We start from the raw sequence: 27,376 nt of genomic DNA, 5'->3' as shown, positions 1-27,376 counted from the left end.
CCAGCACCCATAAATTTACTGATCTGGAGGTCACATTTTATTGAGCCAGTACAGGCTAATATTAAATACTACTAGTGGACTCTATGCAGCTCTTCCAGCACCCCTAATTTAACTGATCTGGAGGTCACATTTTATTGAGCCAGTACAGGCTAATATTAAATACTAGTGGACTCTATGCAGCTCTTCCAGCACCCCTAAATTTACTGATCTGGTGTTCACATTTTATTGAGCCAGTACAGGCTAATATTAAATACTAGTGGACTCTATGCAGCTCTTCCAGCACCCCTAAATTTACTGATCTGGAGGTCACATTTTATTGAGCCAGTACCTACAGGCTAATATTAAATACTAGTGGACTCTATGCAAATTCTTCCAGCACCCTTAATTTAACTGATCTGGAGGTCACATTTTATTGAGCCAGTACAGGCTAATATTAAATACTAGTGGACTCTATGCAGCTCTTCCAGCACCCCTAATTTTACTGATCTGGAGGTCATATTTTTTTGAGCCAGTACAGGCTAATATTAAATACTAGTGGACTCTATGCAGCTCTTCCAGCACCCTTAATTTTACTGATCTGGAGGTCACATTCTATTGAGCCAGTACAGGCTAATATTAAATACTAGTGGACTCTATGCAGTTCTTCCAGCACCCTTAATTTTAATGATCTGGAAGTCACATTTTATTGAGCCAGTACAGGCTAATATTAAATACTAGTGGACTCTATGCAGCTCTTCCAGCACCCTTAATTTTACTGATCTGGAGGTCACATTTTATTGAGCCAGTACAGGCTAATATTAAATACTAGTGGACTCTATGCAGCTCTTCCAGCACCCCTAATTTTACTGATCTGGAGGTCATATTTTATTGAACCAGTACAGGCTAATATTAAATACTAGTGGACTCTATGCAGTTCTTCCAGCACCCTTAATTTTACTGATCTGGAGGTCACATTTTATTGAGCCAGTACAGGCTAATATTAAATACTAGTGGACTCTATGCAGCTCTTCCAGCACCCTTAATTTTACTGATCTGGAGGTCACATTTTATTGAGCCAGTACAGGCTAATATTAAATACTAGTGGACTCTATGCAGCTCTCCCAGCACCCCTAATTTTACTGATCTGGAGGTCACATTTTATTGAGCCAGTACAGGCTAATATTAAATACTAGTGGAATCTATGCAGCTCTCCCAGCACCCCTAATTTTACTGATCTGGAGGTCACATTTTATTGAGCCAGTACAGGCTAATATTAAATACTAGTGGAATCTATGCAGCTCTCCCAGCACCCCTAATTTTACTGATCTGGAGGTCACATTTTATTGAGCCAGTACAGGCTAATATTAAATACTAGTGGACTCTATGCAAATTCTTCCAGCACCCTTAATTTTACTGATCTGGAGGTCACATTTTATTGAGCCAGTACAGGCTAATATTAAATACTACTAGTGGACTCTATGCAGCTCTTCCAGCACCCCTAATTTTACTGATTTGGAGGTCATATTTTATTGAACCAGTACAGGCTAATATTAAATACTAGTGGACTCTATGCAGCTCTCCCAGCACCCCTAATTTAACTGATCTGGAGGTCACATTTTATTGAGCCAGTACAGGCTAATATTAAATACTAGTGGACTCTATGCAGCTCTTCCAGCACCCTTAATTTTACTGATCTGGAGGTCACATTTTATTGAGCCAGTACAGGCTAATATTAAATACTAGTGGACTCTATGCAGCTCTTCCAGCACCCCTAAATTTACTGATCTGGAGGTCACATTTTATTGAGCCAGTACAGGCTAATATTAAATACTAGTGGACTCTATATTGTATTTGATAATTAATTAATGTTGGTGGGGAAATATTTATTATATATTTTTTCACACAGTGCGATGATAGTTTGTAGACATGTGTGATGATGTGATGTCATAAATTTTACTTTACTTTACTTTACTTTTTATGCAGCTCTTCCAGCACCCTTACTTTTACTGATCTGGAGGTCACATTTTATTGAGCCAGTACAGGCTAATATTAAATACTAGTGGACTCTATGCAGCTCTTCCAGCACCCTTAATTTTACTGATCTGGAGGTCACATTTTATTGAGCCAGTACAGGCTAATATTAAATACTAGTGGACTCTATGCAGCTCTTCCAGCACCCTTAATTTTACTGATCTGGAGGTCACATTTTATTGAGCCAGTACAGGCTAATATTAAATACTAGTGGACTCTATGCAGCTCTTCTAGCACCCTTAATTTGACTGATCTGGAGGTCACATTTTATTGAGCCAGTACAGGCTAATATTAAATACTAGTGGACTCTATGCAGCTCTTCCAGCACCCCTAATTTAACTGATCTGGAGGTGACATTTTATTGAGCCAGTACAGGCTAATATTAAATACTAGTGGACTCTATGCAGCTTTTCCAGCACCCTTAATTTTACTGATCTGGAGGTCACATTTTATTGAGCCAGTACAGGCTAATATTAAATACTAGTGGACTCTATGCAGCTCTTCCAGCACCCCTAAATTTACAGATCTGGAGGTCACATTTTATTGAGCCAGTACAGGCTAATATTAAATACTAGTGGACTCTATGCAGCTCTTCCAGCACCCTTAATTTTACTGATCTGGAGGTCACATTTTCCCTCAGTAGCTACTCTCCCACTCAGTATTAATTCTCTGTCTTCATCAGTGATACTCTACATTTCCCTCAGTAGTTATTCTCCCACTCAGTATTAACTCTCTGTATTCATCAGTGTTACTCGATATTTCCCTCAGTAGCTACTCTTCCACTCAGTATTAACTCTCTAAATAAATTATGACAATTATGTTAGTTATAGAATTTGTTTGTTTTTTAATGACGAAGGCTGTGAAATGTTCACAGTTCTGATAATGAGGAAATCAGAAAGATTGTTTAAAACTAGTGATGATGTTTATGTCATTATTCTTAATCTAATCTAATCTAATCTTTGCTGCAGGTGCTTGTCACGTCACATGCCTTAGGCTAGGATGATATCCAGGTAACCATTTTATGGGATCATTTGAAACATAAGCACCCTTCTAAACACAAGGAAGCAACTGCAATACGTGAATCACAGAGGGTCAAGACTCAAGAGACAAAAGTCTGATGAAGTCGAAGCTGAGCGGAGATCGATGTATCAACTGACAACATCTAATCAGCCCACACTGGGGGCAGTCTGGAGCGGCGCCACTGTTACTAGACTGATGAACGTCAAAAAGATCTAAAAAGTTGCTCCTGAAATGGATTATTGATCAGATGCTCCCATACACGACTGTTGAGAATGAACAATTTCAACAGTTTGTTGACGGTAAGATTGATTTGGGACGTTTTTAATAACTTAGCTCAATAAAAAAACAACTTTTCTAGGCTCGAGCTGTGATGACTCCAGATTAAAATTCCAATTGAGTTCTTTGTGATGATAAAATTGATTGCTATTAAGTAAATTAGCAGCAGATTGACAATCATTTGTTGGATAATCATTTACAGATAAATTAAGATCATCTGACTTCCGGCTCATTCAGGTTTGAACAAGAAGTTTGACATACCCTCAGAGAAGGTGGTGCGCACAAAACTGTTTCCTGAATTATATGATAGAGTACAGTTTAAACTGAAGAAATTTATTGACTGAAAGGAGCTGATTACAGTCTGAGCTGTGATGTTTGGTTGTCAAAAGCGCTGGATTCCTATTTGGGGGTCATAATACACTTCGTAACTACAAACTTCGAAAGAAAAGTTATTGTACTGAGATGCCTTCCCTATAACCGAGCACATACCGGTAAGTTCTATCGTTAAATCTGAATAATTTAGCTCATATATATATATATCTAATTTGTGTCATTTCTAACCCCATGATCAAAGTTCAAACTCAGAACTCAGGACTGCCAATGCCATATAGATTGTAAAATTCGAAATACATGCTCATTTCGAGTTCATCAGAGTGCGCTTAGCTTTTTGATAGTAGAAAATATTAACCGTTAGCTGCCCACATAGTTTCTAATTACAAATTATTACGTGACTCGTTAAAGAACAATGTGTCATTTGTACTGCAGGCATGGGGTCTGTCCGAAGAGAAACTTCACTGCGTTATCAGCGACACTGCTTCAAACATGAAAAAGGCTTTGTCCGCCTGGATCCTGTTTTCTCCATCTACTGAATCTCATCGTAAAGAATTCTGTTTTTCTCAAAGTGGAGTTAACCGGCTTATCAAAAAGATCAAGAGTCTTATCAAGGAGTTTAGAACCCCTGCAGGTGAGAATCACTACATTTACCTTAGGTTTTCTGTTTGATGATTTCATTGTCACATACTTAATCTGATAATAACGGCTGATTCAAAATATTTTCTTACTGAAATGTACACATTAATAACGTTTGATTAAAATGTTGCCGTAGGTACATGTTCGTTGAGTGACATAATCTTGGCAAAACTATCATTGTTACGACTTGCGTTTATCATTTCTTAACTATCATATGTTAAACTATCCCGCCCATGCAGGTAAACGTCTACTGAATGAAAATCAAGCAGTAGAGGCAACTCTCATCAGACCAGTTGCAGTGGACACGAGATGGAACAGTTATTACATGATCTTTCAGGCCTTTCAGAATAAAAAATATGCAATAACAATCACCGCTCAAAATGCAGAGTTATCGTTGTCTGCATCTCAACAGGTCAGTTTACATGCAGCTCTTTTGACTCATCTCTCATTTTCTGAGTAGCACTAGTTAACATCAAGTTTAGAGAATCAATGTCCCTGGAATGTAACTGGAACAAATTCTTGTCCGCTGGACCTCCTAATTCCTAGCTCACTTCTCAATGTACAGGCTAAGTATTGATCAACTGAATTTTGCAGATGACTCCTCACGATTGGGATCTTCTGACCAAAGCTATTGCGGTACTGAAGCCATTCTACATCACCACAAAAGCGGCGGAGGGGGACATGGTTTCTGTTTCGGAGGTTATCCCAAATATAAAGAAACTGGATTACGCTATCAGGAGCATATCCTCAAGTGGAGTCGGAACTCTGAAACCCACGCTGCTTTCCGAAATGTAAAACCAAGTATGTGATATATGAACTTGCAAGTGACCCATGCAACAACCATGTCCACCATGTGGTCAAATATTCATTTTTAACCTCCGGTTTGTGCTACCAAGCATTGATTCAGGCGTTATTGGTCGCTCTGCATGTCGTTTTAAGTTACTTTTCAAATACATCCTAATGTTGGGGTTTTTATAAGCTATTAATGTAAAAGAAATATTTTTGGGTATGCAAACAAATCAACAATCATGGATTGCCTGTACAGTATCTTTACGTATCATCTAATGATCTATTGTGACATAATATATTTCAGGAGACTGAAGAAATCCAAAGATAGTGCAGCGATCTAAAGAGAATGAGTTAGAAGACCTTCGGAATCTGAAAGTGGAGTCGCTCTACCTTGACGGGAGAAAAGATGCAGCATTGTGATGAGCTTAGGATCGACATTAGACAACTCGCCACTAAGATCTTGTGGCTGTTACGCCACTAACGTCAACACCGGACGTCACAATGGGATTATAGCCCTCTTAGAGAAGAATTTTGGATGGGAATTGCAAAGATTTATTTGGTGCCTTCACAGGATAGACCTGCCATTAAAAAATTTAAGGGGTTCTGAGTCCTGAACTGTCGAGAGAACGAATTGGTCCTCTCAGCCACGCAAGGTGGATTATAATGCAGTAGAGTTAGTTATATTATCACTATTTACTTACCGCTTGATTTGAATATGAAGTATAAAAGCTCATTCCGAGTTGTGTTCTATGAGTAAGCTAGAAGGTAGCATATTTATTTTAAAGGGATTAGATTTATTTATGTTTTGTTTTAGAACCATCTACTTCTGAGCTGCCCTGTCAAAATTAAAAGGGTGTATAGGTTGTCCCGGCAAAAGCCTCCTTAAATTATTAATGGACGATCCTAAAGACCGTAATTTGGTCATGAACACTTCAGAAGAATTGAATGAAATAAAGGATATTGCCCGCTGTAAACAATGTCGGAGGAACCGTTATTGTAGCTTTTGCCCATTTTACGGTGTGAAGATGTTTTTACCATGGTAGATTCGGTACACGTACCCAAGTTCGACACGCACTCTAGTTCGTCACTTATGCCATGACTTAGACTGACTTAAGGCGGGTGGTATTCCCGAGATCCATTGACAACAGTTCTCCACAGCTTTCTGTCCTCCATCAGTTTAGCTATCTCATCTACTGACTTCAGCCCAGTATCTGCTTTTAGGTTATCTAGTAGTGTTAAATGAGGTCGCCCCCTGTTAGTATGCCCATGACTCGGCTTCCAGAGGATCAGTTTGTTCAGTGTCAGCTCCGGATGTCGGTGAGCATGACCTGCAAGTCTGAGCCTTCGTTGGGTTATCTTGGAGCTGACTTTGGGAAGATCACCGTACAGGCTGTGGTTGCTGACATGGTCTCGATATTGATTGATGTTAAGGGCCATTCTTAACATTCGTGTATAGCAACCATCAACCATCTTCTCTAGCCTTTTCGTCATTGTCCAAGTCTCGGAACCGTACAGTAGCACCGACTCCACTAGTGCTGTAAACACTCTGATCTTGATAGACTTTCTAAGCTTAGAATTCCAAAGTTTTTTGAGTGTGTGGCATGCTCCCCATGCTCTTCCTTTCCTAACCCTGATATCACTCTCACTGTCTCTGATTCTAGAACCCAGATAGGTGAAGTCTTCCACATGCTCTATTGTACTGTTACCCAGGGACTTGATGGTATCAGGGTTCTCGATGTTCTGAGTAATGAATTTGGTTTTCCCTTCATTCATTCTAAGTCCAACTGTAGCAGCAACCCTTTCTACCTCTAGCATCAGTGTCTCTGCCTCCTTTACAGTATCTGCTATCAGTGCAATGTCATCTGCAAAACCAGTGTCTGATATCTTCTCCGCCTTAACTCTCCTACTCCTATAAGGCTTAATGGTAAATCCTATTTCAGGGTGCTTGCTTAAGGCTTGTCTCATGCAATAGTCAAGGGCTATAATGAACAAGTATGGTGCTAACGTATCCCCTTGAAGAACTCCTGCCAGGATATCAAATAGCTCAGTATCCCCATCAGGTGTAATAACTTTGCCCTTCGTGTTGACATAGAGTAGATTAATGATATCCACAATACTGTCTGGTATCCCATAGGCCTTTAGTATTTGCATCAAAATTCCCCGGTGAAGTGAATCAAAGGCCTTCTTAAAGTCAACAAACACCATAGCTGCCGGTAGATTTCTCTGTCTAGCCCCCTCTAGTATCCTTCTGAGTGCCAAGATATGACTAGTAGTGGACCGTCCTTCCCGAAAACCATTCTGAGTGTCCCTAAGTACCCCTTCTATAGCCGGCTGGATCCTATTAAGCACCATTCTATTAAGAGTCTTTGCTACAAGTGAAGTCAAAGATATCCCCCTCCAGTTTCCAGGGTTTGTCAAGTCTCCCTTTTTGGGGACCGGAATGATGTTGCTTATCCTCCACTGATCTGGCGCAATACCATCTGTCAGGGCTTTGTTGCAGAAGGACAACACGATTTCATCCAGGTCGCATCTTTTGAGGACTTCAGGTGGTATACCATCATCACCTGGTGCTTTACCTTCTTTAATCCTGAGTTTGGCAGCTTTGAGCTCCTCTAGAGTAAAAGGTTCTGTACTGATGTTGAGTCCTTCAAATTGAGTCTCGATCCTAGGATGTTCGTTTTCCACATCAGGTGTACTCCCTAAAAGATTCGTGAAATGCCTAAGCCAATTTTCCTTCCTCTCTTCGGCTCCGTTGCCCCTTATTTGAGTTGCCCCCTTGGCCTTCCTACCAGTAATCTCATTTATGACATTCCAACTTTCTTTATTTTTGCATCTGTCTGCAGCCATTTCGACCCTTCTAACCTTGGCAACTAGATCTTCTTCAAAGATGTCCTGGTACACCTGATCCAGTTCAGTTTTAAGTACGTTAACAGACAGTCGACTGTCTTCACTAGGATCCCGGTGATAGACAGTCTCTGCTTGCTGCAACGCTGTACGCACGTTTTGAACTCGCTGATCACCCGCGAAATCGTCACGTCTCTTCTTTTCTCTCTTAGGCAGTATGGCTTTGTTGGTATCAGCAATCGCATCAACAAAATGCCCATACAGTTCCGTAACCTCACTTTCATCGGTTTGCTCGCATAAAGCAGAGTACCGATTCTTGACTTCTACTGCATATCTCTTCTGTAGGTCTTCATCCGATTTTAGTGCTCCCCAATTATACCAGGTTTTCTTGGGTTGCTTTTTTGCTCGTCGAAGAGATAGCTTGATCTTAGACAAAACAAATCTATGATCAGTACCCAATGTACTAAAGAAACTGTAGACTTCAGTGTCTTTGATACTGTTCCTCCACTTCTTCCTCACTAGAATAAAGTCTATCTGAGACTTATTCAGGGTTCCATCCGATAGGTGAGTCCACATCTTACCCCGCTTCTTTCTGAACCTGGTGTTTGTAATCTCCAGATTACATTCCAGGGCAGTATCCCGAAGCAGCTCCCCATTTCTGTTGGTTCTCTCATGGAAATACCAACCACAGTCATTCTCGTCCCTCTTTGATAGGTGAGCGTTAAAATCCCCAATCACCTCCAAGAAGTTGTGAGCAGGGATCTGCGAGACTGCACACCTTAGATCGTTATGAAACTTTTCTGCTGCTTCTACACTATCTGCCTCCGTAGGTCCATAGACACAGACGAAGGTTGGTTTAGGATTCCCATTGAGAGATATCTTAAGGATTCTCTCCGTCACTGGTGTTATCTCCGTAGTTGCGTCAAATGCCTTGCTTGTTAGGATGAATCCCACTCCGCCCACTGATGCCTGGGCCCTATTCCTAGTAGCTGATGAAGTAATTAGATAGCTGCTCTTGCCAACTCTCTCTACTCTGACAGGCTCTTCATGAACTATCCTGTGCTCTTGGATACCTACAATCTCTGCGCCGCTCTTCTCGAAAAGATGTACCATCTCCAGTTTCCTCTGGGTAGTTCTTATCGTTCTAGTGTTAAGAGTGCCTACCCAGGTAATGTCGGTACATGAAAATAAACTTTTTTTGTTGTTTTCGTTTATGCTGTTGGGTGTTTCAGGTTGATTAGGCTCATCATTCACCAACCTTCCATTCGGATTTAAGTTGGTGAAATCATTACCACCTTCTCGTCCAGAAACAAAAGTAGGGGCTGATACCCTAGTGCTGTAAGAACTATTCATCATGTTTCTTTTCTGTTGGCTATGTGACACGTGAGCCACCTGCGCCACTGGAATGGCTCTCTTGATAGCTACTTCATCAGTAGATGTTCCCACATACAGTAAATAAAACGGTAAGATGACAGATGGTGCTCCCATAGTTCCGGAATCTGTTACATCTTGATTAACCCACATCACCATCATCACGGGCTTGTTCTGAGGATGCCCGGCTTTTTTTCGGGGGTGCACCCCTAGATCCGCTGTGTTCAGTTACAACTCCATCACTGGAGTTGCATGCAGCCCCACCTCGAGCAGGATGTGGCTCTTCACCACGCACAGACGGTCTGAATGTACAGAGTTGAATCTGCAGCATCCTAGGTTTACCCGTAATAGAGCAAAACCTTTGCCATGTAGTTCGACAAACCCTGAGGTTCGACTCTGTCGAACTAAAGTGCTCTATCTGGAGTCAAGTTCGATACGCACTAAAGTTAGACAAGAGAACTTTGACTGTCGGACTACAGTTTTGAAATCTCCAATATCCAGCAACGATCCTTTACGAGCTTGAAATCTATTCGTTTGTTAGTTTTCCACTTGTCTCATGCTGTTCAATTATGTGTTTATATAATTTCTATAATCCATATCTATGGACATTTAATTGACCTCATACTCCATTGTTAGTTATTAGAATTGTAGGCTTAATAATAACGGAGAAATAAAAGAGTAACGTGGTAACTCTTACTTCGCATTGTAGATTATGCTAGTGAAGTAGTTAGCTAATTAGTGATTCACTCCCGGCGCGAGAACAAAGCGCCAGGAAAATAAGACAATTTTTCGCGCGAACTTGTAAATTTACTTACGCCGCGCAGAGATGTTCCTTCATGGTGTATCCATAATATCTCTGATATTTGGATACGAAACATGTATCAACGCGATAATTCAAAATTTACGTTGTTTTAAAATTTCCTCCTGGGGGGAAACGTTATTTTTACAAGGCCGCTCACTCATGCGCGGCGGGCCTACAAGGTCAAAGGTGAGGCAAGGCGTGCCAGTATAACAGGTAACATCGCCCTTATATTATTAGCATATAATTACAGCATACAGGCAATTTTCGCATCGCATGTAATAAATGCTGCATTTTACTTGAAAGTTTCAATCGAAAGGTAATTTCAGTATTATCTTAATATCTTAACATGTAATTGAAGTAGTGTTATCAGTTTGAGTTATGAACTTTAAGAGACTTTGTTTCTTCTTCCGAAGTTAGAACGGGTCAATCATAATACAAAGCGTAAAACAACAATAAAATACCATATTTTATCAATCAATATGTCACACGATTCCGTCCGTTCGAATAGGGGAAATACTGCAGCTTCATGTTTTAAAGAAAGACTGGCCTATTTTTTCTGATTAATTGGGCGGCATATTTGCATCAAATAATATAAAATTGATCATTGTGGAAATGGAATCAACACTGGAATTTAGTACGTAAACATCAGAATTCAGAAATCATACTACTTAAACGCTTGAAATAATAACTGATTAATAATACTGCAGATTTTATTTTACTGTTTCGATTCATATCACTTTATTGTTTATGATGTTAAAGAAATAAAAACATTACTTAACAGTCATACCCCAGAAAGAATAGCACTTAAAACCTAAGAAAAATTGTGTTAAGTTTTCATGTATTGTGCATGACTACATGACTACATGACGTACGTATGTACATATTATTATAAATTTACTTTCACCAATAATTGAATAGTTGTAAATGATGCAGGTATTCAAATGGAGGAAAGTATCAGTACAAAAATGATAAACCTCCCGAGTCCCGCGTACTGCATGCCATCAATGCTATCCAATCATAATTAGGATGTATATATCAGAGTTTAAGATCTACAAAATGTTGCACATGACTAGTATTATAACACACTTCAGCCTAAACTTCCAAACAGAACGTCAAATCTAACCAAGATAAAAATGTGTAGATAAAAATGTAAAAGCTGATCAAGTTTAATTTTTCACTGTGAAAATTAAAAGATAAATGTTTAAACATTTTCGATAATCTGCAACGGAAAATGTAAACTAAAAGGACAATTAAAAGGTATTAAAAAATTAAGAATAATACAATAAATTAGATGCAGACTTTCAAATCAAACCCAAGATTTGTTATAAAACTCAAACGAATCTAGTTATGTCCGAAAATGTCTAGATATCAAATTAAAAGTTCAAATATGTCCGTTTACAGTCAGGAAAAATACTGCCCGCAAGGTATTATGAGTGCAACCCTGAAAAGAGGAAAAAAAACGTACTCTATGAAAATCAGAAACTACCGGGAGGGACTGAATTGTTATTTTTGTGCTAAGTGAATCATACAGGTGGATCGTACAGTGTCCAAAGTGGGAAAAACAGTCTCACTTAAGACAGTCTCACTTAAGACAGTCTCACTTTAGACAGTCTCACTTTAGACAGTCTCACTTAAGACAGTCTCACTTAAGACAGTCTCACTTAAGACAGTCTCACTTAAGACAGTCTCACTTAAGACAGTCTCACTTAAGACAGTCTCACTTAAGACAGTCTCACTTAAGACAGTCTCACTTAAGACAGTCTCACTTAAGACAGTCTCACTTAAGACAGTCTCACTTAAGACAGTCTAACTTTAGACAGTCTCACTTTAGACAGTCTCACTTAAGACAGTCTCACTTTAGACAGTCTCACTTTAGACAGTCTCACTTAAGACAGTCTAACTTTAGACAGTCTCACTTTAGACAGTCTCACTTAAGACAGTCTCACTTTAGACAGTCTCACTTTAGACAGTCTCACTTTAGACAGTCTCACTTTAGACAGTCTCACTTAAGACAGTCTCACTTAAGACAGTCTAACTTTAGACAGTCTAACTTTAGACAGTCTCACTTTAGACAGTCTCACTTTAGACAGTCTCACTTAAGACAGTCTCACTTAAGACAGTCTAACTTTAGACAGTCTCACTTTAGACAGTCTCACTTAAGACAGTCTCACTTTAGACAGTCTCACTTTAGACAGTCTCACTTAAGACAGTCTCACTTAAGACAGTCTCACTTAAGACAGTCTAACTTTAGACAGTCTCACTTTAGACAGTCTCACTTTAGACAGTCTCACTTTAGACAGTCTCACTTTAGACAGTCTCACTTAAGACAGTCTCACTTAAGACAGTCTCACTTTAGATGGCAGTATTGAAGCTTTGGTTTTCAGGCGCATACAATTCACATTCCCTCAAGGTAATTTGCCTCATTTTCGAAATCTTCGAAATAGAGCCAGCTGCAGCAGCAACCAATGGATCATTTCTAATTTTTAATGATATTCTTTAATAATATTCTTTAATAATACTGTAAATATTAAGTAAAATTGTACAAAATTCAAACAACATGACTCGTATCCTACAATGGTCGTATTTACAATGTCTTTCTGTAGGATCTTTCTCTCGGCAGTATCGTATTTACATGGTACAACAGTGCGGGACACTCTTTTCTTCGTCGTATTTACTTGCTTTACTTTGATAATAATAGATTCTGTGGGAAATCTTTAATTAATATAATAATAAGGAAAATAAATATTTTTAATAATAGCGATAAACATATGTTTTTTGTTATTTCTCTTATTAAACAATGTCTGAATGTTCAAGTAAAGTAAGTATTAATTTACAATTAATAAATTTAATAATTATTTATAAATTTACCTATACTACATCTTTCTTGCTATAGGGTTATCAACGTATGTTATTGGAGAATTATACAGCGGTGATTGCGTCTGAAACGGAGTGTCATTAAATCAACGTTACGGTTAAATATGTTATTTTTCATAGATAAGGGGATTAAAAGTTGTCCTCTAATTCGGACTGGGTGAAACGCTTCTTGGAGTAAAGTCATTTCATAAGGAGTCGTTTTATAGAGAGTCACTTTATTGGTATAACGTAGTCCTCAAACAAGGAGGAAAGTCCGAAAAGAATTATTAAAATATCTTTAAAATAATAATGTAATTTTCAAAATATCACAAATTTGAAACTTACAGAAGCGAATTTGGTATTCTCCATGTCTTCGATGAATTTCTTGTATTCTTGTTTGTCTTTGTACATAACCACACACTTCCAACAGCAAATAATGATTATACCTGTTAATTTGTTAATATGTTTAAATTAGGGAAGATTAAAAATGGTAATAATTACCAGAGCACCATGCACCATGTGGCTTTACGTTTCTGTTTCACGAACACGACCTTTAAAAAAACATGCCCTTTCACTTTCAGCTTTCAACCCTTGATTTCAAATTCCAATTCACGAAATTAATTAAAAATTAAATACCACCCCCCCCCCCCCCCCCCCCCTTAATTAAAGCTTACCCATGAGAATGATAGCTAACATGACGCCCACAATAACCCAGATTATGTTGATGGGCCCACAGTCAGGATCGTTGTTGATGTAGAGAAGTTGACGAGTTGTTTGTATCTCTTCTGGAGCTTGCGCGTAGTAATACTCGTACAAACACCCATCTTTCTGCAAACAATAATTAATTTCTACAAATCTATCATTTCTAGAGTTTCAATATAAGTTATAAATTTGCACGAATTCTTCGCGAGAGTATGTCCCATATTTCCACTATTCGTGGACAACTACAACTTTAAAAAATAAAATAAATGAATTTTCCGCTGATTCAAGTTCAAGAATTAAAAGAAAGGGCGAGGGAAAGAGAGAAAAATAGCCTATCTGTGAAGTTGAAATTACAAACCTCGAAGTCACACCATTGTTCCTCACTGTCCGGCGTTTCCCTCTCATCAGTTAAATAAATGTTCAGAGCTGAAGGAGGTCAAATTATATCAAATTGTATTTCAGTTTTATTTCATTTATTTAAAAAAAATTAAATGTATTTGATTTTAGTGCGGCTGATAATAATGTAACAGATAAGATAAAATCCAAATTTAGTTATCAATGTGGAGTCGCGTATAATCCAAAAGGTGTGCTGTTACCCGACCCCTAGCAACTATAAAATACCTCACTCACCAATATCACAAGCATCACAGTCCTCGGCGTTTTTTCCGGCGGTGTCGCTGTCTCCGACTACACATAGAACACATTCCTCGAATTCCGTACACTTGTCACAAAACTCACACTGCTGACAGAACTTTCCTGGAGGGAAAATACAATTTCAAATTATTGTTTAGCAGGGTCGTGGTCTATTATGGCATGAACGTTCCCCTGCAGTACACTGATCGATAAATTCTTGACTTAAATTGTTCAGAAAATGTTAAATTTTGTGTGTTAAATGTGTTCAAATGTGTTAAATATTTAACATACCAGAGTAGTTATCCTCGCACTCGCATTTACCACAGTTGCAAGTACCATGCCCGTCGCACTCAAACCCATTAAACATGCAAGTCTCCGTGTTAGTTGTGCACTCGCACTTGTCTCCTGAAGTTAAATAATATTTAGTGAGCGAAATAAAATGAAATAAAATGAAATGAAATGAAATGAAACGAAATGAAATGAAATGAAGTGAAATGAAATGAAACGAAACGAAACGAAACGAAACGAAATAAAACGAAATGAAACGAAATGAAATGAAATGAAATGAAACGAAATGAAACGAAATGAAATGAAATGAAATGATGACTCATGTAGGAAATATTCGACTCTCAATCTACTTGTACAATCTTTGAGTATTATACAAAGAAATAAGGGCTATTACCTGTCCATCCCTCCTCGCATACACACACGGATTTATCGGTACCCTCTGGACACATACAGTTACCATTACCACTGCAATCACAATGTCGCTCTGCTTCGTTGTTACACTGACAGAACGGGCCGTAGTTGGGCGCTGAAATGGGGAGGCAATTTAGAATATTCAATGTAGAATGTAGAGGTGACTGTTTACTTTATTATCATCTCACCATGTTGAGTTTCTGATAAAGGGAACTCATTATTTCGTTCCAAGCTCACAAAGCTCAATAAAATACTCACGTATACAGTCACACTCGCCACATCGACATTTTCCTTTGGACGGACCGCCACAAATTCGACCGTCAGGGGTCATCTTACACATGGTCTGATTACCGAGGTTACCTGTGGGAAGAGTGGAGTTAACAGGTTAACAATTTTAACAATGAGTGGAGTTAACATTCTCAACATTCTCAACATTCTCAACATTTTATCATGATTTTTACTGCTTTATCATTAGTAAGAAGAGTGGAGTTAACATTCTCAACATTTTATCATGATTTTTACTGCTTTATCATCAGTAAGTATGGAATTATATCGGTATTTCATAAATTTGCAGAAGGTTCATAATTACATGATAACAGTTATTTAAAAAATGTTAAATGCTGTGTGTAAAGGTATCTAGATGTTTAAAAGGTTTAAAACTAAACACTTATATTTCTAGGGATATAAGGAGGAGTGAGGACTGGAAAAGGTTCAGCAATCTAACAATTTTCAGCAATCTAATAATATAATCAGTAATTATTATTGGTAATAATTTAATAATATAATTACTAATTAGTAATTACCGTCAGGGCAGTTACAAAGATCATCACTCCACCCATCATTACACACACAGGCTCCACACTGTTCCACACCGTTACCAGAACATACATCCTCTGTTACCTTGGTAAATTAAAATAGGATTACGGTTAAAAGGACATATTGACAGAGTAGAGCTATGTTATGCGGATTTTAAATTATCTGGCCAAAAATCCGTAAAATGTTTTGCGTCGTGGTTTGTGTCGAAGGTTTGTGTCGTGTGATCCATTGATTGTACAGAATAAGAAATGTGGAACAAGTCTCAAAGTCTGTGTCTTCTTTTCCGACCGCTGAAAAACTTTACCCAAAACATTCGTGGCTTTTTGTTGAACAACACAACTAATACTGGTATGATATTTACCTCAGTTGAAGCACATTCACATTCACAGAGAGTATCTAAGTTCAGTGTAAGTCGACCAAAACCTGTGAACTCTATCGTCTGAAGAATCAAGCTGTTATTCCAGTTATTTTATTAATCAATCAATTCATCGATGTAACAGTATATTGTATAGCAGCTTGATTCGTGAATCAGAACAGCTGGCAAAAATCGGTAAAGAGTTTTCTCGTAATCAAATCTAATTAAAAAACGCTATAATTTATCAAATTCACGAATCGACTCCATAACGAAAGTAAGAACGTTGAAAATTAAATCGTGGTTCCTCACCAATTCCTTCTGCGCAGAAAAACATTCATCAGCTGTTACAGTAAATTCGAATTGAGCATGTTCATCAATACCAACATCAGCACAGTCACCGTTAGTAACACCTTCGTAATCATTTCCTGAAAAAAATTTGTTCTATTTAACGGAATAAATGGACGACTGTGTGGAATGATGTGTACCTTCTCTGTTTTGAGATTAGACCATCCTCGGAAGATAAATATTTTGTATCCACACAAAATAATCTACACGCAAAATTAGTGAAAAAACTATATTTATTAGTTAAAATTATTATATATATAATAACATCTATAAACAAAAGAGCACCTAAAGAGGCTCAGCAAAGTGCTGGCCTATTTACGCTTACGAAGACTCATTCGTTCAATATGTCTCAAAGTAAATAAACTCCTCCATCCTACTCTATCTCTTGCTAAGTTCACTAAGTTGGTAAAATCATCTTCATTTTTCAAATAAATTTGTCTCTTAAAATTATTATTATAGTTAAAAACTATATAATTACACAACACCTCTGAATTAAAAATGAATAAAAAAGTTCTTTGAATGAATTAAAATGTTCCTTCACTTACGGGGACATTTAGCGACATGTTCAACATTAACACCAGAGATTGACTCCGTAAGTCTGGGGGATATCTTTGAACTGATATTCTGAAACACAAGTGTTTAACGATTTTACTGAAGGAATGAGGCGTTACGTTAACAATCACGTTAACAATCGTCAATCTTGATAAAACATTTGAGAATCGGGAACAGATTAAATTTATTGATAAGAAAGGTAAAAGTAACTTTGCAGGGATAAAATGGTTTTAGAAAACTCACCCTGTACTCTGAAACAATAAGATCGACCAAGTTAGAGGAATCACCAGACAATTCACCCACACTACCGTAAGGGAAGAATGCTCTCAGCTCGTCTCGTGATAAATGGAAATGTCATACAATTAAGAAATTTACCAAATCTTAATATCTACCCCTAAGAGAAAAAATACCTACCTAAGTCTATAGGCCTCTTGGGTTCAATGTTAGACTGGGACGAAGAAGCTCTTATGTATCGTGAGTCAGGTTATCAAGACCGGACGAAAAATGGTACATCTCAACAATGGATACTACTGCAAAGGTTCTATTACAGTTAAATTCTGTACCTGAACTCAACTAACACAGTTTTTATATTGTAGCATAATTTATATTGTTAATAAAGTTTATTTTGGAGATTTTAACCAGTTGTTTAGACAATTAAATTATTTTACTGGTCCACATATGTATGGTTAAGAATTATGACTTGAACGAATCTATTTATAATATTTCAGGTAAAAAAGTGGCAGGTTAAATTTGGCGGATTTTTGGAAAATCCGCCATTAACAACAAACAACAATGGCGAACAAAGCAAGCTAGGAACGAGGGGCCGATCTCCTTTTATTTTGTGGTGCGGCCACAGTCCTTTCGGTACAGATTTCCCTGCAGTCGGGACGCAACCCCAGGTATATACACTCGTGTTATTTTCGCAGCTCTAATGAAAGCCACTATGGTTTGGTGAGTGACGGCTGCCCTTACCGCCATACCCGCCATTATTTTTACCCGCCACAATAATACCCGCCATAAATACACGAACTAAGGTAAGCATCTCCACAGATTTCTTGCGTAATAAATCTGTGAACTCTTAAAACCCTCATATTATATCAAACACACTCACTTTTATTTAACATTTAATAATGATAAAAACATCTTCACTCCAAACCAGAAAGTTACCTAATCTTGGTAGGGCGCACTTGGCCCAACTAACACCTTCAGGACAACTCTGGGTACACCCGTCTCTCTTGAACAACTTGTTGTCATCTGTCAGGACGAACAGATCGTCCTGTGACGTGATGGCCATGTCAGTGACCCCAGAGGGGGAGGTAGGGCTAGGAGTGGACGTCCAGCCTGAACCTAAGTTGAGAGATAAGGTTATGGGGTGAGTTGAGAGATAAGAAAATAGGATTCGCTATATTATGTAACTTATTCAATAAGTTTTAAAGTGTCCTTTGCCAGGGTCATGTACACGGGGCAAAACAATAATTGTAAGCATTTCTTGACCTTTAGTTTCACGGCCAATGATTCACCATAAAAATATGGTTGAATAAATTATGTCCAATGTTATGGCTCTTTTGTTTTCAATTTCAACCAACTAGGCTCATTTTGATTTCGCATAATCGTAACAAAAAATCAACGAGAACAAAAACAAAGCCTTAACATATTGTCTGCTTAATGTTTACGCCAAAAATACAGCAATCAGTTGGTATTCAGCTGCATAGTGCACACTATACAAATTGAAAGAATGGTATCATTTTTAACTGTGACATAACCGACCTTCGGCTTCCAAAGGTAATGGGCTTCCTGCAATTGGCTGATTACACCCGTGTACAACAAATATGGCTGTTGGAAGTAGAAGAAGCGTAAGATTTAAAAAACCTATTTTATCTAGCAGACCACTTAAAAAGAATAACCCCATACCTATCCTAGTAATCCCGGCGGAGCTGGAGTGGAAGCCCATACCAGTCCTCACATGTAACATGTTATCCCTACCATACACCCACAAACAACTCCCCCCTGCCTCCAGCATGTCGGTACTAAAGTCGTGCTCTACAGCTGTCCAGGAGGAACCTTGCTCACTGTTCGGTGTAACTCCAGACCGGTAAAATAACTGGGGTGGTTATTGGGTGGTTATAGTGTGGTTATAGTAGTTTAGTTGTAGTTGCAGTTATAGGTGTAGTTGTGGTTGTAGTTGTAGTTGTGGTTGTAGTTATAGTTATAGTTATAGTTATAGTTATAGTTATAGTTTTAGTTATAGTTATAGTTATAGTTATAGTAGTAGTTATAGTAGTCATAGTCATAGTCATAGTCATACTCATAGTCGTAGTCGTAGTCGTGGTCGTGGTCGTGGTCGTAGTCGTAGTCGTAGTCGTAGACCGTAGTCATAGTCATAGTCATAGTCATAGTCATAGTCATAGTCATAGTCATAGTCATAGTCATAGTCATAGTCATAGTCATAGTCATAGTCATAGTAATTAGTTATAGTAGTCTATAGTTAGACTTGTTTTTGGTTGGTTAATGTTAATGATATTACTCTGTATCTTTATATCAATTAGCCGATGTAATCGAAATGAGTCACCGTTAGTGTGTAACTGTTCGGTGTAACTCCAGACCGGTAAAATAACTGGGGTGGTTATTGGGTGGTTATAGTGTGGTTATAGTAGTTTAGTTGTAGTTGCAGTTATAGGTGTAGTTGTGGTTGTAGTTGTAGTTGTGGTTGTAGTTATAGTTATAGTTATAGTTATAGTTATAGTTATAGTTATAGTTATAGTTATAGTTATAGTAGTAGTTATAGTAGTCATAGTCATAGTCATAGTCATACTCATAGTCATAGTCATAGTCATACTCATAGTCATAGTCATAGTCATAGTCATAGTCATAGTCATAGTCGTAGTCGTAGTCGTAGTCGTGGTCGTGGTCGTGGTCGTAGTCGTAGTCGTAGTCGTAGACCGTAGTCATAGTCATAGTCATAGTCATAGTCATAGTCATAGTCATAGTCATAGTCATAGTCATAGTCATAGTCATAGTCATAGTCATAGTCATAGTCATAGTCATAGTAATTAGTTATAGTAGTCTATAGTTAGACTTGTTTTTGGTTGGTTAATGTTAATGATATTACTCTGTATCTTTATATCAATTAGCCGATGTAATCGAAATGAGTCACCGTTAGTATCATTAAGGCCAGGGGTCAAAATCGTTTGTGGTTTTAATTTATGCGATAGATGTTTCTAGTTTTAATTTATATGCGATAGCTGTAGACGAAAAAGTATTGAAATCTGACGTTGCGTTCCTGTCTCCTAAGATACCCTGAGATATTACACGCCGAAGATTATCTCAGGAACATGAACACAAGATCAGATGTGATGCAGTTTTTCCTACTTTTTCGTCTCGAGCAGCTCTATCACATATTATGTTAAAACAATAAAATTAGTTTTCAATTCAGGAAATAAGGTAACTATTTAGCATTGAATAATGGCTTCTCCCTGGTGATCAGCTTTGAGAAAAGACAATTTTTTGAGAAAAGACAATTTTATTATTTGTCTTTTTCTTTAACCTAACCTTATCATGCATTATAGCCCACACAGTGCCAGATATTGACACACTCAATTTATCCACCAGTCCCTCCACTTGTACCCACTTAGAGCCCTCTTCTTTTCCTGTGCAGTACAATAAATATAATAATAAATAATATGATAATATTTAAAAAATAAATTTACATTTATTCATCGATGTATTGCCAAAAAAGAGTTGAAAATCCAAAGATTAAAGTCACACTGTCTCATCATCATGTGTAATGGTTTACTGTAGAGCCAATTAGTAAAAATCTAGAAAAATAAGAGTTTTGAAGATGTTATAATTACTTTAGTTAGTTTGTCAATTAAGGGGACCATACCTGGAGTGATGCCATCTCTATAAAAAGGGATGCTAGCCTTGCTGATAGCCCAAACACTCTCCCTCGTATTTTGGGACATTGACACCTAGCCTGAAACATTGAGCTAGTAGTTGAATTTTTGCTCGGACTGTGGAGCCGACCACGAAAATAGTGGATGACATTCTACAAATTTATACACTTATCTCCAAAAATTCAGTAGAATTTCTGGGCACATATTTGAGATTACATTTTTTGTAGATAAATGTAGATATTTGTAGATTATTGTCAATGGATAATTCACGTAAATTCTACAAATTCTACAAATTTATACATTTATCTCCAAAAATTCAGTAGAATTTCTGGGCACATACAGGGTGAGTTGAAAATAGTGTGTGGAATGTAAAGATCGATAATATTTTTTTTAATTTTGAAAGGTGTATTGCTATCAGTTCATAAACGTTACAAATTTCATTGTTGCATCTCATTCGATTCTAACTCATAATTTTGATTATTTTTGGCAGTTTTCCAAAAATTCGTAAATTCGTCCTAATGGGGTTCTCAAATGATTTTTATTTGATTTTGAAAATCGTGGACCTCGAAAAACCATCAAAAAACGAGGTCCAAGATTTTAAAAATCGAGTAAAAAAATTTTAAAGGCCTATCTCAAAATTCTGTCAGGCTCATCTCTTCTAAATGATCCCTAGAACATATCCTGAAAGTTTCAGGGTGATTGCTCAAAATATGTAGGAGAAGATAGATTTTTAGACTCGATTTTCAGGGCACGCGATCAAAAATCGCTCGCGCAATACAATTACCACACACGCGCTGACCTTTGACCGGCGATAATTTCGGCTAGGAACGATATTTTTCCACTGGATCAAAAGCATCTGACAGATATTACTCCCCTCTATCAGAAACAACTAAAAAGTCGATTTTGATAACATTTCCATGAAGACCCCCCTCTGCCCCCTTAATACAGTCAAGTCGGCTATAGACAATTGTCTTACACGTTATCAACATGTCCTAGCTAATAAAGGACGATGGGTTGAGCAAATTATTAATTATTCAGCATTTTTATTGTATTATTATAAAATGTATATATTTTCATTACCTAAATATCCAAAAATTAAGTGGAAATGTCATTTGTCAAAAAAATTAGAGCCATTTACATTCCACACACTATTTTCAACTCACCCTGTATTTGAGATATACATTTTTTGTAGATAAATGTAGATATTTGTAGATTATTGTAATGGATAATTCACGAAAAAAGTGGATGACATTATCCAAATATCTACAAATATCCACTTGGCTCCCCTCCTGTATTATATTTTAATGTCGTAGCTTTTGATAAATGCTGGAATTCAATTGTTTATTTTACTGTGGTAAAAAAAGGTCAAAAAAAGCAATGAAAAGTCTGCTATAAAACTCACCATTAAATAAGTTTTTATGATAAATTCTATTATAATAACAATGAAAATTACTCATAATATTACCAGCGAATTCCAAAACGTGTTCATGCGGAAGTATAAACGATAGAATTATGTTTATCGATATTTTTGCCATTTTAAAGTATAGCATCACAAACTTCACACTGTAATTTACTGCAATACTATTGCCCTTCTATGTTTATACAAACTCTCATGCCGCATAAAATTTTTCGGAATGATATAGAATTCCAGTATCAACAAACATATTTGTCATCCAGCACAATGTTCAGCAGCAAGAAAAAATTAATTGAGCCTAAATATGATAAATATTAAATGTTTTCTGAAAAGTCATTCTATCATGAGATCAGACCAAAGCCAAAGCCAAAATACTGCGAAGCGTAATTTGAGGGCATAGAATATAAATAGAAATAAAATGTATATTGAAAAAGCAATAGACCAGAAGTATCTGAGCATGCATTTATACAATTAAACTGGAACCCTGTGGTACCACTTAAATTGTTTTTTGGTAGGATATTCCATCTCCACATCATTACCATCCACATTTTCAACCAAATCACTAGTACCTAGTGCAACATTGAATTCAGGAGCTCTCTCACCATCCTGCAGAAGCTCTGCTATCTGAACCAATGCATCAGCAAAGATTCCATGCAGGACACAAGAAACACTGAGATCAGATTCACTATAAAGAGCAGCTTCAGCAGCTGGGTTCGTACAACCCTCCATTGCTACATAATTCAGCTTTTTATCGACTGTTACTTTATCCCATGCTTTGCTTCGTTCTAACGCTTCCTTATTGTCGAAAGAATGAACATAAACAGACACGTTTTCAGTTTTTTGCTTTTTATTCTGAGACTGTCTCCTTCTTTTCAATGCCTTTCTCTTAAAAGTGGCGTTAGTTTTGGCTTCTGAGTTCAAATCCCTACCTTGAGGAGATCCATTGTCCTGCATCATTTATTGACTTAGCTATCTGAGGGTTTGGAGTTGAGACAGTATTTAGGTATATTACAACAGAAAATGCTATGAAATTGAACGGTATTATGCTTTTCATACAAGTTACAACAAAGTCTTCATGTCATGTATCCTGAGTTTGGACAGGAAATTACCTGCTTCAAATATTTCCATCGCGATACATAATACTCAATAAATGTAATTGATTTGTAGTGTTGTAATTAGTTATATAAATAATTGTGAATAATATTTTCATCAAGCAATTAATATAAATATCTCAATACTCTCTCGAGTTTAAGCATCCAGCACTTACATTCAATACCCATCCACCAAAGATGCAGAATCCCTTGTAGCCCGATGCACTACTGGTCCGCGCCACACATCCAATAATGCTTCTTGCAACCTTTGTTAGATCAAGGAGATAATAATAATAATAATAAATAAATAATAGACCAGGAAACTGATGAGGATAAATGGAGCTCACCACCCCCAAGGAGATGTTGATCGGTTATACGTAAGCCGTCAACTGGGTGGCCGTGGGCTACATAGTATAGAGGAAGTCGTAAAGAGAGAGGAGAATGCACTCACCACCTATGTGGTGAGAAGTAGAGACCCAGAACTGATTGCACTGAAGGACTACTTTGTCAAAGACAAGATACTCTTGGGTGAAGAGATAGAGAAAGATATCGACCGAACACAACGCGAGGAAATCCGCAAGGAGAAGTGGACTGCTAAAGTGATGCACGGACAGTTCCCAAGGCAAATGATGGGTATAGCGGACCCGTTAACCTCTTGGAACTGGCTCACTCAACAAGACTTGAAGAAGGAGACAGAAGGATTGTTGATAGCAGCCCAAGACCAAGCACTTAGGACTAATTATGTGAAGCACAGGATTGACAAAACACCTGGCTCTTCTCCCCTCTGCAGACTCTGCAGAAATCATTACGAGACAATAGACCACATACTGAATGGGTGCCCAAAACTTTCACAGACAGAATATAAGTGTCGGCATGACAAAGTAGCTGCCGCATTGCACTGGAGTCTGTGCAAGGAATACGGCTTCCCACGCAGTAAAAGGTGGTACGAACACCGGGCAGAGAAGGTGCTGGAGAACGAAAAAGTCAAGATATTGTGGGACTTCCATGTCCAGTCGGACCACGTTATCGAACACTGCAGACCAGATCTCCTCCTGGTAGACAAGGTAACCAACGCAGCAACCATCATTGACGTTGCAGTCCCAGGAGATACCCGGATCCTGGATAGAGAACAAGAAAAGATACTGAAATATCAAGACCTAAAAAGAGAAATTAAGAAGAACTGGAATTTACGAAAGGTCACAATCGTCCCTGTGGTGATAGGCGCATTAGGAACTATCACCATTAACTTTCGTAAACACCTCGACGCAGTCCACTGCAATCTGAGCATCTCTAATCTCCAGAAGACAGCTTTGCTTGGATCAGCCAGAATTCTCAGGATGGTCTTAGACATATAATATTATTGAGAGTATATTACACTGTAGATACTCTATATTTAGTTTATTCTTCACTGGATACTGTAATAAACACTTTTTACCTGGTCCTCTTATATCTCTTCCCTTGCTATGCAAGCCCTGTCTCTTGTTTATACAAGAGTTTTAAACTATTTTCACAACTACAATTAAATACATTTATTGAGGTATGACCAAAATGACCAACATGACAAAAATGTAATGTAATTGGAGGTATCAAATCTATTCAATCAACTTCAATCAACTTCAATCGACTTCAATCAATCTATTTATCTACAACCAACTCAACCAACTCAACATCATGAACGATTCATTGGAAACATTTTTCGGCAAATTATTGATGGAATGTGATACAAAATGTACAAACTGTTCAGATCTTGAAACTCGCGTGAAGTTTCTGGAGCGTAAAGTGTTCATTTTAGAGGAGATTGTTCAAACCTCACAAACAATAGCAGAGATTAATGAAACTATTTCGCCTCAAAGTGGAAACCAATCAATTGCTCAATACAAGTGTTTCGATGTATCAGTGCAAACGGACTCCAGCAACAATAACATTCAGTATGACAATGAATGTGAGGTACCAGAATCATTTTTGTTGATTGATGATGATGGCTATGTAGAAGCACCTCTATCAATTATTTCTAACAACATAGACATTTCAACCAGCGAGATTACAGACACTGGCTCAGTTATTCCAAGAAGTGGTGAATATTATGCAGGATTAGATTTAACACCTGTGTCAAGTTCAGACCTTACTACAGACTATGAAATCCCTGATATCGCCATCACACCTGTTGAACTTATTGAACAGGCACCATTCAGCAAATTTTCTGTTGAAATCTTATTTGAGGAATTAAAGTTCAGCCACCACTTCCATAACAGGAAATCAGTCTACTTTGGGAAACATCCTTACGTGTACAGTGGAGGAATGCATGACCCAAAGAAGATCCCCCAGGGATCTTACATGGCAAGTATATGTTCCTTTCTAGATGAGCTATTCCCAGAATACAACTACAACAGTGTTCTGGTCAATCTCTATGAATCTGGAGAGGAACATATGCCTGCTCATAGTGACAATGAAGAATTTATTGAAGAAAATTCGTACATTGTAACAGTGTCCCTTGGTGCTTCCAGGATGATGCAGTTGACTGAAATCAAAACAGGACAAGTGGTGACTTCCCTAATTTTAGAAAATGGAGATGTATGTCTTATGTCCAAAAAGTCCCAACATCAATTCAACCATGAACTATGTCCCGATCCACTATGCACAGACAAAAGGATCAGTTTAACTTTTAGACTTATCAAACCAGTTGTCTGCAGTCAACCAAGAAAATCACCTTCTCCAGCTAGTGGATATGTACCCTACAACGAAAGTGAATTTGAAGTCCACCATTCCAGAGTTAAGAGTTCAGCCAAGTCAACTGCAGCGCCTCCTTCACCTGAACAGATCCCAAGTGACCTGCCAATTGATACCATCTACATCAGCAGCAGTATGTTCAGGGACCTCAACGGAACTCTACTAAGTTTGAGGAAGCAGAAAGCTATGGTGTTCTTCTACCCTGGAGCGAACTCTGCTCAAATGTTAAATAGGCTGTTACATGATGAGGAGTTCAAAAAACTGGACAAAAAGGATGTAAAGCGTGTTTTCATACTAACAGGTACAAACTACGTAGATTCTGTCTGTAACAATTATATTTCTATGAAAAATGCAACAGAAGGAATTGATCAAATACTTAGTATACTTTGGGGAATGTTTATTGGAGCAAGAATTTCAGTTATAAATATTTTACCTAGGAACAGTTATAACAAAAATGAAGTTATCAACGAATTAAATAGGTTTATTTCTAACACCTGCTCTAGCCATGGGTTAAATTATATAGATTTAGAACGTAATAATAGACTATTTACCAGCCGAGTTACTGGAGTAAGGAAACAGGTATTTTTCAAAAAGGGAATAGATAATGTTCACCTTAATATCAAGGGAATCGCCAGGTTGGCGAAACATTTAAAATATTTATCCCACAATGAGCAAACTTAGTCTCTCCATTCAGATTGTAGAAAGTTCTGTAGTTAAATGAGTATTTGATACTTTTATCAAAGAATCACATTTTAAATTATTAAGTCACAAATAAATCAGCATGACATAAAACTAAATGTCATGAATTTTATTTAAATTGCTTGAAGAAGAAACGTATAGATTTGTCCTCCTTTTAACTTTATTATTACCACATTCGTACCTCAATAAACGATAATCTCTCTCTTGGTCTATGTAATATACAGGGTGGCCTGACTAATCTGGCAAAAACTCTTGAACTACAGGAGCTAATATTTCGCGAAAAGCTTGACATAATTGGAATTAATGAGACAAACCTTAAATCTGATATAGACACTAGTACACTTAACTTCCCCTTAAACTTTGATTTTATAAGGTGTGATAGACCTAACGATAGAGGAAGAGGAGGGTGTGGTATATTGATCAACCAAAATGTAAACCACAAATTACTCAATTTAGATATAACTTACTCTGATATTTCTAAAATCGAAGCTATATGGATACAACTCAAGGATGCCA

The 27,376-nt window shown here is 37.5% G+C and overlaps 2 protein-coding genes, 2 long non-coding RNA genes and 1 pseudogene across 5 annotated transcripts in view; 3 read left to right on the top strand and 2 right to left on the bottom strand.

Moving 5' to 3' along the window:
* Window positions 1–2,663: 2,663 nt before the first annotated feature.
* LOC134824662 (uncharacterized) lies at window positions 2,664–4,600 on the top strand. The gene is made up of 4 exons (XR_010161454.1): window positions 2,664–3,329; window positions 3,544–3,797; window positions 4,072–4,270; window positions 4,515–4,600. It is a non-coding gene; the product is annotated as an uncharacterized LOC134824662 (long non-coding RNA).
* A 9-nt stretch (window positions 4,601–4,609) lies between these two features.
* Window positions 4,610–5,736, top strand: LOC134824663 (uncharacterized). The gene is made up of 3 exons (XR_010161455.1): window positions 4,610–4,687; window positions 4,870–5,076; window positions 5,369–5,736. It is a non-coding gene; the product is annotated as an uncharacterized LOC134824663 (long non-coding RNA).
* A 6,231-nt stretch (window positions 5,737–11,967) lies between these two features.
* On the bottom strand, window positions 11,968–12,640 carry LOC134825452 (uncharacterized; annotated as a pseudogene).
* On the bottom strand, window positions 12,343–21,009 carry LOC134825451 (integrin beta-6-like). Its single transcript, XM_063837627.1, has 18 exons — window positions 20,920–21,009; window positions 20,586–20,683; window positions 18,948–19,137; window positions 18,204–18,383; window positions 17,280–17,371; window positions 17,030–17,108; window positions 16,449–16,564; window positions 16,146–16,223; window positions 15,772–15,868; window positions 15,227–15,328; window positions 14,952–15,083; window positions 14,561–14,674; window positions 14,267–14,392; window positions 13,995–14,062; window positions 13,609–13,762; window positions 13,280–13,380; window positions 12,950–13,020; window positions 12,343–12,782 (listed from the first exon to the last, which is right to left on the bottom strand). Exons 1-17 carry the CDS (start codon window positions 20,996–20,998, stop codon window positions 12,955–12,957), a joined length of 1,872 nt encoding a protein of 623 aa, XP_063693697.1. The 5' UTR covers window positions 20,999–21,009; the 3' UTR covers window positions 12,343–12,782; window positions 12,950–12,954.
* Window positions 21,010–24,947: 3,938 nt separating this feature from the next.
* LOC134825349 (uncharacterized) overlaps window positions 24,948–27,376 on the top strand; it is a 61,723-nt gene continuing 59,294 nt past the window's right edge. For both annotated transcript variants that reach the window (XR_010161537.1, XM_063837532.1), the window contains exon 1: window positions 24,948–24,971. The gene's annotated coding sequence lies outside the window, so the exon portion shown is untranslated. The remainder of the gene's footprint in view (window positions 24,972–27,376) is intronic.

Source organism: Bolinopsis microptera, chromosome 13 (genome assembly GCF_026151205.1).
Source record: "Bolinopsis microptera isolate Bmic1 chromosome 13, MBARI_Bmic_1.0, whole genome shotgun sequence".
Lineage (NCBI taxonomy): Eukaryota > Metazoa > Ctenophora > Tentaculata > Lobata > Bolinopsidae > Bolinopsis > Bolinopsis microptera.
This window is presented reverse-complemented; position numbering and strand designations above follow the sequence as displayed.

Coding starts and splice junctions, on each gene's coding strand:
- LOC134825451 (XM_063837627.1), bottom strand. CDS start 20,998: ATGTCCCAAAATACGAGGGAGAGTGTTTGGGCTATCAGCAAGGCTAGC. Junction 13,763..13,994: donor AACAATGGTGTGACTTCGAG/GTTTGTAATTTC, acceptor TATTGTTTGCAG/AAAGATGGGTGTTTGTACGA. Junction 13,021..13,279: donor AGAATACCAAATTCGCTTCT/GTAAGTTTCAAA, acceptor ACTCCGTTTCAG/ACGCAATCACCGCTGTATAA.